Genomic DNA, 14,694 nt, shown 5'->3' on the forward strand with positions numbered 1-14,694 from the left:
CGGACACTTTTGAAACTATTTTGGGACCATTGACATTTATACAGCGATCGGTGCTAAAAATAGCCACTGATTACTGTGTAAATGTCACTAGCAGGGGGCGATCAAGGGGTTAAATGTGTTTCCTAGGTGTGTTTCTAACTGTGAGGGGATGGGACTGCCTGGGAGAGGAGTCCGATTGTTGTTCCTAAGCAGTAGGAACAACAGATCAGTCTCCTTACCCCTGACAGAACAGAGATCTGTCTGTTTACATTCAGGAGCAATCATGTGTAGCCAGCGGCCATCGGCCATGCGCATTGGCTCCTACGTCACGTAGTGGGCATGTGTGCACGACCCCTATACTCCTTAACTGCTTCCCGACCGCCCACTGTATATTGACGCCCTGTTTTTTAAAGATGGATATCTCGGTAAAGGCAGCAGCTGCTGCCACAACCGAGGTATCCATCTTTAGGGCCGGCGATTCTGTACACGATAACGGTGGTCTCTGCGGCGGGTTTGCCGCGAGATCACCGTTATCGGCGGCGGGAGAGGTGCCACCCCCCCTCCCGCCGCTCTCCCGCGCCCTCCGCCGCTTACCGGAGCCGTCGGTAGCGGCGGAGGAGATCGGGACCTGTCACTGCTGAGGTACTGAGACGAGTGAGGCCAAGATGGCCCCCACCCGTCTCTATACCATGTGACGGCCGGAGCGACGTCATTACGATGGCTCTGCCCACTTCTCTTAAAGGCACAATTTTTTTTGTGTCATTTTTTTAAACGACTTTTTTTTTTTTGCATTTCAGTCTAAATATGAGATCTGAGGACTTTTTGACCTCAGATCTCATATTTAAGAAGACCTGTCATGCTTTTTTCTATTACGAGGGATGTTTACATTCCTTGTAATAGGAATAAAAGTGATCCAAATTTTTTTTTTTTTAAAAACAATGAAAAAATAAATAAAATAAAGTAAAATAAATAATAAAAAAAAAAAAAAATTTTTAAAGCACCCTGTCCCGACGAGCTCGTGCGCAGAAGCGAACGCATACGTGAGTAGTGCCCGCATATGAAAACGGTGGTCAAACCACACATGTGAGGTATCACCACGACCGGTAGAGTGAGAGCAATAATTCTAGCCCTAGACCTCCTCTGTAACACAAAACATGCAATCTGTAGAATTTTTTAAACGTCGCCTATGGAGATTTTTAAGGGTAAAAGTTTGACGCCATTCCACGAGCGGGCGCAATTTTAAAGCGTGACATGATGGGTATCAATTTACTTGGCGTAACATTATATTTCACAATATAAAAAAAAATTGGGCTAACTTTACTGTTGTCTTATTTTTTTTTTCAAAAAAGTGAATTTTTTCCAAAAAAAGTGCGCTTAGAAGACCGCTGCACAAATACAGTGCAAAAAAAAGTATTGCAATGACCGCTATTTTATTCTCTAGGGTGTTAGAAAAAAAACAATATATAATGTTTGGGGGTTCTAAGTAATTTTCTAGCAAAAAAACCTGTTTTAAACTCTTAAACACCTAAAATCCAAAACGAGGCTGGTTTTGAAGTGGTTAAAATGCCCACCATACAGCTACGGTGTATCAGGCAGGAGTGCCATTCTGCCACTGTCAATCGACGGTGGGCGGTCAGCAAGGGGTTAAATAACACAAAAGCTCCATCTGTCTCAAAAATGCTAAAAATTTCACTTGGGTACTCTATTGCATGATAGAGTACTTGTTAGTCAAACAATCACAGCACTGAAAATTGAAAATTAGGTTGATAATGAATGGACTTGTACTCAAGCGATTAGGCATTCCTGTAATTACTTCCCACCCCCCCCCCACCCATTTATCAATGTGTTCTTTGAAATAAGATTTTGAAACACCTTTTTTAATCAAGTCTGCCATCAAGTGTTCCTTCAAGAATGTGAAGAACATGCCGATGGACAGTCAATTGAAGTAAACAAGGTAATGTTTCAGTACTGTGATAATACCGTATATCCACAGTAAGTCACCATAGCAGCTGTAAACAAAAACACCCCCCCCGCCCCCCTGGTGAAAAGATTATAAATAACGTTAAAAAAAGTGCTTAGTACACAATCCCCAGTGCTCTCTCTAAAGCCTCATACACACAATCAAATTTTCTGCCAACAAAACCGTGGACTTTTGTCCGAAGGGCGTTAGCCCAAACTTGTCTTGCATACACAAGGCCACACAATTGTTGGCCAACAATTACGAACGTAGTGACGTACTACATTATTTTTCAGCTCTTTAGCACCACCCTTTGGGCTCCTTCTGCTAATTTCGTGTTAGTAGAAGTTTGGTGAGTGTTGATTCACGCTTTTCATTTCGCACTTATCAGTTTGCATTTTTCATTACGAGCTTTTCAGTTCACACTTATTATTTCGTTTCTGAACGGCCGTTCCTCAACCAGACATGTTGTGGAATCGGAGGAGATAATGTGTTATTTATTATTGGCCTTGAAGTTATTGCTTTGAAACTATTTTTTTGAATGAATAATGATTTGGTATATTTTCTATATTTTTGGAGGTATAGAAAGCACTTTTTGGTTAAGTTCTATTGGCAGATAGCATGTCTAATTTTATTTGTTTTCTTTTTTTAATGCACAATAAAAAAAAATGTGGAGAATAATACTTGGCTATGTGTTTTACTTCAAATGACAGTTTGGGAGTAGACAGTTACATTTTATAAAATACGTAAAATTAACAAGGGACGCCGACATAGTTGTATCTTTGATCTTAAAAACTACGGGATAATGGTGTTGTGGTAACTTGCGCAAATAAAAGAAAAAAAAAAAACATAATAATATTATTCGTGATATCACTAGAAAAGAAAAGCCTTTGTAAATTTGTTTGCTATAACTCCATCCGCAGCAAAGCAGCTTCATTATTATCCCATTAAAGAATAGAATATGCGCTGCATTTCGAGATTTCATAATTTGCCACGTCACGAATGTTAACTCTCCATTACGAATGCTAGTTTACAAGACCGACCGCTTCTGGCTCGTCCTTGCTTCCGAGCATGCATGTTTGTATTTTGGACTTCTGTACACACGCTCGGAAAATCCGACAACACACATTTGTTTGCGGAAAATTTAAAAACCTGCTATCAGACATTTGTCCGTGGAAAATCTGACAACAATTGTCCAATGGAGCATACACATGGTCAGTTTTTCCGCCAGTAGCCTGTCATCGAACATTTCCTGTCGGAAAGTCCGATCATGTGTACGAGGCTTTAGTGTTCTCTTCATTCGTTTGTGTGCCTATATACTGCTACTAAATATAATTTGGTAATCACATATCATCAATCCCATCCTACTCTGCTCCTAAAAGCTGTCCAGCATTAAAGCCCTTACATTGTTTGTGGTTAAAAAACAAAATAAAAATAGTGTAATACAGTTTCAACAACCAGAATAGGATATTTTTGAAAAAAGCGCTCACACATAAACACGGTTAAAAGTGCAAACCATTTTTCCCCGTGCATCCAAATCCACGTGTATCAAATCCCTCATGCTAATATACTCTCTTACCAAACCAATTGTCCACACATCTTGGGGCTAGATATCACACATTAAAACCTCTTCTTTCCTCTCCAAAACTCCCTCTAGGTCTGGTACTTCCTCCATTAAACATAGCACATTCACAAATGTAGAGAGCGTACAGAGATACAAGAAACCAAATTAATTCCAAAATGGCAGAAAGGGTACTTCTGGTTTCAGGGCGTCTAACATCACCTACTGATGTGTTTTATCCTATGACATTTTCCATGGACCTCCTTTTACTAGAAAATTACTTTAAACTGCTAAACAATTATATTTTTTTTTTGAAGGAAAATAAGAAAATAAATTAGTGACAGTTGCAATTTTTGTATGTCGCATGATAGCGGCGCTAGTATTTATCAAATTCATAAGTTTAGGAAAATATACACTAAAGTTCCCTTTACAAGGGTTGTGTCAAGGTTCCCTTTATGGAGATATCAGGGGTCATAAAGGTTCCCTTTATGGAGATATCAGGGGTCTATTAAAACCCCAATGTCTTTCCTACCCTCCACTTCAGTTTTTCAAGTACAGATTGTGTTTGTTTTGTTGTTTCCCCAGATACAGTAGCTGGGGAATAACTTCTCTAAATCTGGAGGTGACAAAATCCTAGTTGCTTCCGGGTTCATTTGATGCAAAGAAGATTGGGGAACTCCTTGAAGGGATAGGAGAACCCATGAGCTCCCATGGACAGCACTAGCAGGAGGTGCTGGCCATTCAATGTACTGTAAATTTGATGGGCAACTCTACATTTACCCAGATCACTTTTACATAAAAGCCTAGCGTTCGCTGAAGAATATCAATACCACCACTACTGCTGCAGCTTCAACATTTATAAACATAGCTTGGCAGACAAGAAGTTAAACTGTTTTTTTACCTGCAAGGCTTCCCTTAAAAAATGTGAACTTTGTTTCAGGGGTTTTCTTCTCTTTTGGGAAATTCATTTTTTTTGTATTTTATATAGATAGGATCTTTTATAAGCATGGAGTTCTCAAAGCACAGCATTCACTTTTTCTGATCATCTATTCTAGTTTACAGAATGCCACTTGGTAGTTTGAATATAAAGTGAGGTAGGGGTCAATAGTAAGTAACACAGAGTTCAGAGATTAGTAGTAGACAATGCAGAGCTAAGGGGTCAGGAGTAAGTAGTGCACAGTTTAGAGACCAGTAGTAGATGATTCAGAGCTCAAGGTCATCAGGGTACCGTAAGGCTGCACTGTAAGGCTGGGGTTTACCACTGCCTGCTTATGTGATTTCAGCCAGGGCAAGCCTGCCCTGGACAGTCAGGCAGACACGTGGGACAGTGTAACTGAGTCAGAGCCAGTGATTAAGCACTAGTAGGCAAAGAGGGAAAAAGCCACAGTCACTTACCAAAATGCCGGCAGCTGGGCAGTGTGAAAGTCCAAGAGAGCAGCAGGCACCAGGCAGAATTGCTGATCTGATCCAGTGGGCAAAAGTAGAGTGCAGTGGGCAGGTGCTGCATTGGGCATATTACATTGCAGTCACTATACACGGGCTGACTGCACAGATCACTGCATCTGTCCCCTGGCCCAGTGGATCACCGCAGTACTACATGCAGTGCCAGCTGCAATGCAGATCACCCTGCCTTAAATTTGATTTTACTGACTTGCATTATTGCTGAGTGGTTCAGCAGCACTTGGAACTTGGGCAGGGTGCTCTTGGAAGGGAGGGTTGGACCCCACTACCTCCCCACACTTTTCTATGCCCCTGTGCCTCACTATATGACTGACTTGTATGTTTTTTTAATCCTTTTGTGTTGACAGAGGATATTTAGCAGAATACTTACATACTCACCATTATGCTGCATCATCGGTCTGATGCTTCAGCTGCCCTCTGCCAGCTCTAAGCCTGAGAACTGAATGATCATATAACTGCTGATCACCCAGTTTTCAGTCTGCTTGGAGGGGAGATCAATGACTGTCAGTCACTGCTATCTGCTCTGCCCCTTCAGCACTCACTGGAGTGCTGAAATGGGGAGGGGCAGGAGTATCTGGCTCAGACCCTCACTGGCGTGCCGAGAGGCTGAGCCAGCTGCTGATCCAGCATCCGATGGACTCCAACAATATGGTTGGTTTCCTTCCAGAGCCTGGAGCAGCTCTGTGACGTCAGCTTGCAGCAGGCCACAGGAGAGCAAAGTATGTGCACTCCTGTGCCCCAGAATAGAAGTATGGCCAAAATAACTTTGGTCATAATTCTCCTTTAATTACTAATGCTGCTTACAGAATGTCTCCCATCATGTTTCTGTGTCCCAGCACTAAAGACTGGCTGGGTACGAAACGATTTTTTAATGATTGAGCAGGAAACTGTGCATGCAGCTGCTGAGGCATCTAGACTCCCAGATAAACTGATTTTATAAGCAAAGAATATGTAGCCATTTATGTGCTGTGGAGTCAGTGCATAAATAAATTGCTTTCCTGTAGCAGCAATGTATTTTACACATTATTTTGATATCAATTCCTTTCTGCAGGGTTTCATTTAGATTTGAATTTAACATTGCTATCTACTTTCACAGAATCCTCGCTGAAGCTAAAAACCTCTCATTTAATGCTACGGTGGCTTTCAAAGCATACAGCAATATCAAGGACTTGATTGACAATGCTGAGGACACGGCAACAGAGGCCAGAGTAAAAGCAAATGAAGCAGTAGATTTGGTAAGGATAAATACTTTTAAAAAAATGTAGCCACGTTTTGGACAGTATTTTATCTTCTTTCATAAACTTAAGGAATCTTGTACTGAGGACCAAGCCGAAGCAGTAGCATCAGATGCCCTGTGGACAGTTATTTAAAAGAGTATAAGATGGGAGAATGAATTAGTATCCACAAATCACTGCTGTGAGTTCTAGCAGAGCCAAGCACAATCCTTTAAAAAAACAGAAATGAGCAAGACCTATTATGAATTACTGTGACCATTTTAATTTACCGAAAAAACATATACTCACCAATGGGTCCTTGGAAGCAGTCAGTGCAAACTTGACTCCCCCAGGAGTTTTCCTTCTGAATCAGGTCAAGGAGTGAGACACCACCAGAAAGTATTCCCACTGCTTACCCCAAAAGGAGCACACTTACACAGACATGACTAATGACTAACTCTTCCAAGAACTCTTGTTCAAAAAAATAATACTGAGAGCTTCTGTAGACATACTTTTTAATTCAATTTACTGAAAAACCGTTGCCATATTGACTGAACATGCTTAGTTACTGTAGCTCTTACTTAGTAACAACAGAACAGAACACTAGGAAAATTCTAAGTGCTATTTGCTACACACTACTTATAGTTGAATTTTATTCCTATCCCTGATAGAATGTAGTGGTACCACACTTTTTGCAGACCACATGATTACAGATACACAAGTGGCCCAAGTTTGTTAGACTGCATAATGATTATGTAGATAGGCAGAAAGACAGATATAATTGTAAGAGTCAAATGAACAACAGCAGCAAACAATAATTTGTAGAGGTATTTTGGAGCCAGAATAAAGCACCATCCACCAGCCCTGCAAAAGACCATTGTCACACTGTGAACTCCCTGGACACTGTGCACTAATTTATACTAAACATAGAAACTTTACGGTAATCAGAAGAGACCATTCCTCCTAATGAACTGGAGTGAAACAAATTTTACCAATACAACAGACAAGTGGTGATGCCCAGTCACTTGTTCATTGTTGAACCAAGGTTGTACTTATTGCCTTGAACACACATATAGTTTACATGCAGCCATTAGGTAAATACATCCCAAATCAAACACTAATGGTTTTCATCTTTGCCCTGCCCTTTGTTTCTGGGCAGACCATAAGCCATTTGCTGTTTACCCCTGCAAATTCAGGGCACTTCACCATTTTTTCTCACTTAGCCCTATGCCTTCGACATCATGAATATAATGTATTAGATCCCCAATAGCTGGTGTGGTCATAGGTTTTGAATGCTCTCTCTTTAATGGATATGGCACTGCTAAATGAAATACTTTTTAGGTTAGATAAACACAAGTTCAAACAAAATGATACCATTTTCCATAACATCAAAAGTGCATATGGCCAAAACAGCCAATGGGAACTAAAAACTCCTGTGTAAATTAGGTATAAGGCAAAGGGATACAAAGACTATAGGAATATGGTAAATGTAAAAGGAGGGCTTTTATATTATGAGGGAAAAGGAATAGTGCTGGAGGAGCAGAAACATGCTCTTCTTCCGAAGTCACAGCTTACTCACCATTCTTTTCATAACTTGATGGGCATGCAGGGCCGCCATCAGAGGGGTACAGGCAAAACTCTTGTAAGGGGCCTGAGCACCCCAAGGGGCCTGGCTGGTCGGCCCCACTCCCCCTATAGCAACACATGAAATTTAACTGTTTCTGCAGGCAGCCGCTGGTCTGCACGGCGCCCACAATAGAAAAGGAGAAAGAAGCATACAAGCCTGAGCCTCTGCCGCCTTTCACATCAACAGCCCCCCCTCCCAGTGACCTCGGTCAGCACTTGCTCCGCTTCCTTCCCTGCTGATGCAGAGTCTGATAGCTGCTGCTGCTAGGTTGGTTTACAATCTGATTGGCTGGGACTCAGGCTCGGGGTGTGGTCAATTTGTCAGTGATGACAGTGGACCCAGCCCTCTCAGGTGCATGCAGATTCGGAATACGAGAGAGCAACATGAAGGGCAAATCACAGAGCGTTAGTGTGTGCTGCTGTGCCCCCTGTGCTGTAGATTTGGACTCACTTTATTTAATCTCCTTGGATGGGACACCTGAGGCTGACAAGCTGGCATGATTTAGTTGCATTATGAAAATGAATGATGTTGACTCTGGATGGGGATGAGAGTTACATTGTGGAGAGCCTCTTCACTATGTAGCTCTCATCCCCCACCCAGAGTCATCCTCATCCATTTTCACAATGCAACTCCATCATCCTCATCCCCACACAGAATCTCCATCCCTCTCCACAATGTATCCCCATCCACGCCCAGAATCATCCATCCCTCTCCAGGATTCTGGGCGTGGATGGGCATACATTGTGGAGAGGGATGGATGATGCTGGGCGTGGATGGGAACACATTGTGGAGAGGGATGGATGATGCTGGGCGTGGATGGGGACTCGGTGGGATGGCCAGTGAGCGGATTTGGTGGGACGCCAGTGGGCGGACCCTAGAGAATGTTGGTGGTCAGGCCCTGGGGGGCCCAGGCCTAAATCTGTGTAAGAGGCCCAAAAATTTCTGATGGCTGCCCTGTGGGCATGTTATGATCCTATCATCCTGTGTCCTGAGAGAAAAATGAGTGCAGCATTGCTAACCTTTATGAAAGATGCTACTTGCCTGCCTGTTCAACTGATCATCTGACTTTAGTAATTTATTTATGTTTCTGACCCTTATAACAGGTAAAGGCAGAAGTCTGTGATGTGGTTTGTGCTGTGGTGTACTGGTACCATTGGATTAGCATGACACTAGACAACTAGTATTTTCAGAAGGAAATGGTAGGGTGGCCTGCATATTTCTCTAGGTAGCAAGGGGCAAAAGTGAAAGTTATGTCCGGGGGGTGCAGAAAACGCAAAAAATAAAGTTATTTGACAGAAATGCTCATTGACAGATGCCCCTGCACTCAGACATCAAATAATATAGTGTTAGAAGTTGTTGTCATGACAGCAATTGGGTATAGACTAGAGCAGTGTTTCTCAACTCCAGTCCTCAAGGCACACCAACAGGTCATGTTTTCAGGATTTCCCTCAAATGAAAGGGCTGTGGTATTTACTAAGGCAGTGAAACTGATCAAATCACCTGTGCAAAATTAGTGGAAATCCTGAAAACATGACCTGTTGGTGCGCCTTGAGGACTGGAGTTGAGAAACACTGGACTAGAGCCTCTTTTAAACGTCTAAGGGATCCCAAAACATATAGTTAGACCCTTACAGTAACACATAGCCAAAGGAGATATCAGTTCTTACTCTAATTTGAGCTTAGGCCCAATTTCTTGGACCCCGAGTCTTTCCGCTAAGCCACTAAAAATAATTAGAGGCGTGCAGCAAGACATTCATTATTTATGTATTTTACTTTAATAATTCACCACTGTCAGTTCTATAATTAAATATTATTTTTTAAAACAGTTTTGCGTTCAGCTGTAAGTCCAGTTTCTTGGAAAATGTCTAAATATAGTTTCATGTTGTGCTATACTAATATTATTGCATGCAAATGTGACCTTTCAGGGCTATTTAATATACTGTATCTAATATTGCTCAAAACCAAAAGTCGTTTGTAAAATCGCTATCTAATATTAGTCTGAATTATGCATGACAGCTCCTTTTATTGCAGCCAATAATTTTAACAAAAGGAAAGCTTGTGTTCCCCTTTATTTTTACATTTCCTGGTTGTACAGTTAATTTAATTGCCTTCTTCACTATTTTGTACAGAGTATTATATTAGAGAAGAATATTCTGCACAATGGTTGCTGTTCTGATTAATGTTCCATATTGTTAGTGCTATCCTCGTGTTATTCTAGTGCATGAATAGGAAAATAGATATCAAGAAAGCTTTCTTTTTCTTTTCGCTTTCAAACCTGTTCACAAATAGAAAAATTAAAAATATCAAAATTAAACACGAGGGGCCATATGTATAAAACCATAGATGTGACATTCACCAAAAAGTACTATAGGTCAATAATCCTGGTATGTGTGTTTTAAATTACTGGGATGGTTTTACAACCTTTGAATGTTTGGTGAATGTCACATTTACTACTTTTAAGATACATACATTATGTTATGGACCTGTGGCCAGACTATGGACGTTTAAGTATTTTGTTACTATTCTTAACAAGTGAATGATCTTTAAAGAAAGGCCTCACTGACACAATCCTGAAAATTTGTAGCAGAAGCAAAAGCAAATTTATCTTACTATTTCAGTTTAACCCTTCCCAGCAGTGACTTAGTATCTTTCCACTCTTCTAATCTCTAATGTAAACATAGAGTAGGTGCTCTTGGAAGAAGGAGCAGGAGAAGTTGAGCTGTTAAGAGAACTTGAACCAGTACTTCTACTCTAAACTTTGAGAATAAATTGCTCCAGAATGCTTGCAGCTAAAAAGGTAAAAAAAAAAACTTGCTTTAAAGGTCATTCATTGCTTGGTAAGAATATGCGAATAATGGAATGTCCACAGCCTAGACATAATGGACATCCTGGAAACTGCCGTTCTACTACTTTACATTCGTAGCTTGCCCCCTCAAACTTCCCTGTAAATTATGCACTGGCTTAAAGCCTAATTAAACCATCAGTTTACATTAGCTAAATATATTTCAGGTGCATTAAAATAAGATGCTTAATGTCTTACAGTTAGGTTTCTCACTAAAGTAGCCACAGTCTAAATAGAAAAGCCTGCTCCCTGCCAGCAGCAGCCATCTCTTTACAGGGATCCAGCAAGTCCCTTACTAAGTCAGACCTATATTGTGTCTAATTCCATGCTCCCTGCTGATTGAAAATATTTGACTCAGTGGAGGGTTTGTCGGACCCCTGTGATGAGGCCACTGCCTCATCACAGCCCAAAGAAGTATAATATTATAAACATGTATTTAATTAAATGCATTGTTATTGAGAATTATGGAAAAAGACAAATTACCTATTTATAAGATTATATCAGCCCGGGAATTAATCCTGGCTGTTCCATGTAGATCTTCTGGGTCCTCATAAGAGACATTAATACTAATAATTGTTCCAAACACCAATGTTACTAGGATTGAAAGTAAGAGAAACATTACATTTTGCTAGTCTTTCAATAGGTACACTTGTTCCTGTAACAACAGTGTAAGAGGGGATTTTACCAATATCCTCCTACTTCCTGTTGAGTCTACAGGATGTGAAGTAAATCTCCCCAATGAGTAACTGAAAAAAAAAATCTTATTCTAGTGGCAAAATGTAACGTTTCTCTTACTTTCAATCCCAGTAACATTGGTGTTTGGAACAATTATTACAGAATTAATTTCTCTTATGGGGACCCATAAACATATAAAAAACTGACAGTGGCTCTAACCACCACCAAAAAAATTGCCTTTAGTTATAGTCTTATACCTTAAATTCACAGATTGGCAAGTATTAGATATACAGTGCCTTGAAAAAGTATTCATACCCCTTGACATTTTTAACATTCTGTCATGTTACAACTAAAAACGTAAATATATTTTATTGGGATTTTATGTGATAGACCAACACAAAGTGGCACATAATTGGGAAGTGGATAAATATTTTTTTTTTTTTTTACAAATAAATATGTGGAAAGTGTGGCATGCATTTGTATTCAGCCCCCTTTACTCCGATACTCCTAACTAAAATCTAGTGGAACCAATTGCCTTCAGAAGTCACCTAATTAGTAAATAGAGTCCCCCTGTGTGTAATTTAATCTCAGTATAAATACAGCTGTTCTGTGAAGCCCTTAGAGGTTTGCTAGAGAACCTTAGTGAACAAACAGCATTATGAAGGCCAAGGAACACACCAGACAGGTCAGGGATAATGTTGTGGAGATGTTTAAAGCAGAGTTAGGTTGTAAAAAAATATTCCAAGCTTTGAACATCTCATGGACCACTGTTCAATCCATCATCCGAAAATGGAAAGAGTATGGCACAACTGCAAACCTACCAAGACATGGCTGTCCATGTATTGTCGTAAACTGACTGGCTGGGCAAAGAAAGCATTAATCAGAGAAGCAGCCAAGAGGCCCATGGTAACTCTGGAGAAGCTGCAGAGATACACAGCTCAGGTGGGAGAATCTGTCCACAGGACAACTATTAGTCATGCACTCCACAAATCTGGCCTTTATGGAAGAGTGGCAAGAAGAAAGCCTTTGTTGAAAGAAAGCCATAAGAAGTCCAATTTGCAGTTTGCGAGAAGCCATGTGGGCGAAACAGCAAACAAGTGGAAGAAGATGCGCTCGTCAGATGAGACCAACATTGAACTTTTTGGTCTAAAAGCAAATTGCTATGTGTAGCAGAAAACTAACACTGCACTTCACCCTGAACACACAACCCCCACCGTAAAACATGGTGGTGGCAGCATCATGTTGTGGGGATGCTTTTCTTCAGCAGGGACAGGGAAGCTGGTCAGAGTTGATGGAAAGATGGATGGAGCCAAATACAGGGCAATCTTAGAAGAAAACCTGTTAGAGTCTGCAAAAGACTTGAGACTGGGGCCGAGGTTCAACATACAGCCAGAGCTACAAATACATAGTTTAGATCAAAGCATATTTACGTGTTAGAATGGCCGTCAAAGTCCCAACCTAAATCCAATTGAGAATCTGTGGCAAGACTTGAAAATTGCTGTTCACAGACACTCTCCATCCAATCTGACAGAGCTTGAGCTATTTTGCAAAGAAGCATGGGCAAAAATTTCACTCTCTAGATACAAAGCTGGTAGAGACCTACTTAAAAAGACTTGCAGCTCTGATTGCAGCAAAAGGAGGTTCTACAAAGTATTGACTCAGGGGGATGAATACAAATGCACGCCACACTTTTCAGATATTTATTTGTAAAACATTTTGAAAACCATTTATCATTTTCCTTCCACTTCACAATTATGTGCCACTTTGTGTTTGTCTATCACATAAAATCACAATAAAATACATTTACGTTTTAGGTTGTAACATAACAAATTGTGGAAAATTTCAACGAATACTTTTTCAGGGCACTGTACACCCAATACCCTAGCCTCCTTTTCTTTTCTATATAAATACTAAGTAATAATCCAACTCCCCCAAACAGTCCTGATATTGAATACAATCTTGCAAAATAAAGCACCAGTGCTCTTGTGTATTCATCCAATCTTATCAACATATACCAACATTATTATTATTATACAGGATTTATATAGCACCAACAGTTTACGTAGCGCTTTACAACTTGAGGGTAGACAGTACAAATACAATACACTTTATTAATGAACGGTTTTCCTAGGTAAAATATCCACCCTATACTAGGTTAACCCCCACTGCGCCTTGGAAAGTCAACCACAATGATAGTTAACACCAGGTTGATAGCACCTACCTGCAGCTGCCACTTAGTGTATATGAGACAATAAAAAAAATATTTAAATCTGTGACGTGTAATAAATGCAATGCACTCCACGTGAAGAATTAAACCGTGGCGCTATCTCTAAAGCTTTTCCCACCTCTTGTGGTGAAATATCTAATCAAGTGAGCACCCATTTACTGGTGTGTATCTACATATAAAAAAAATAAAATAAAAAAAATATATGTGCAATAGGTATATAATAATAACACACTATTGATAAAACCAAATAATTATAAAACACTAAATAAACAGTACATAAAGTGACTTTGTGCCAATACTGCTCAGATGCTAGTATGCATCAGTCCCCATGCAGTGACTACATAAGGGCCGTGCATACCATCACAATTAATAACAATCTTTAAGTGTCACACTATGCCTATGTAACTACAACAATAAAATAATATAAATATAAAATCTGTGGAAAACACACATATGTGCAAAGTGTCGGTGATCGTGATCAAAGCAACTTTAAATGTGCAACAGCAAGTCCCTCTATTTCAGGAATGTAAGTTCTTCTACCAAATTCTTTCACCACACCACTGTGTTCAGTGACCACTCTCCCAATGGACAGCCACTCACCAGCTCCTCATGCCTCCACTTTCGTATGAGGCTATAAGGCATAGATATCTGCAGCTACTGGCAAGGGTTAAACCATTTCCATCTGGAGGATCGTTCCATATGAAAATTAAAAAAACTCCCAATAGTGTGATAACGTAAAACACTTTAATGATTCACACTGCAAATCACACTCCAACAGTTCCACTCACATTGTGTATAAAATTAAACAGCACAGCAAACTCCACAGCAATCTGTCTGATGCAATATTAATATAGCAGCTTAGATCAACCTTCTAGGGGGTGTGCGGTCACGGCGGACCCTTTAACAGCTGGCGTCTAAGAAGTCTCTCTCACCCTCTCCCCGCCTGCTTACTAGATGGGCCAACCGTCTCCCCCGCTCGGTAAACCGTACAGCTCGCTTCTTCCTGTCACTTGTACGTGGTGTTATCCTTCGCTCGCTTCGCTTCGTGGGGGCGTGGCCGAGCGAAGGATAACACCACGTACAAGTGACAGGAAGAAGCGAGCTGTACGGTTTACCGAGCGGGGGAGACGGTTGGCCCATCTAGTAAGCAGG

At 40.6% G+C, this 14,694-nt stretch overlaps 1 protein-coding gene across 7 annotated transcripts in view; it reads left to right on the forward strand.

Annotated features, from left to right (window-relative positions):
* The window catches only part of LAMA2 (laminin subunit alpha 2), a 1,513,089-nt gene that overhangs the window by 1,269,942 nt on the left and 228,453 nt on the right, over positions 1–14,694 (forward strand). For all 7 annotated transcript variants that reach the window (XM_073627245.1, XM_073627247.1, XM_073627249.1 and 4 more), the window contains one exon: positions 6,055–6,193. In XM_073627245.1, the coding sequence (XP_073483346.1) occupies positions 6,055–6,193 (139 nt within the window). The remainder of the gene's footprint in view (positions 1–6,054; positions 6,194–14,694) is intronic.

The sequence above is a fragment of the Aquarana catesbeiana genome, linkage group LG04 (assembly GCF_042186555.1).
Source record: "Aquarana catesbeiana isolate 2022-GZ linkage group LG04, ASM4218655v1, whole genome shotgun sequence".
Lineage (NCBI taxonomy): Eukaryota > Metazoa > Chordata > Amphibia > Anura > Ranidae > Aquarana > Aquarana catesbeiana.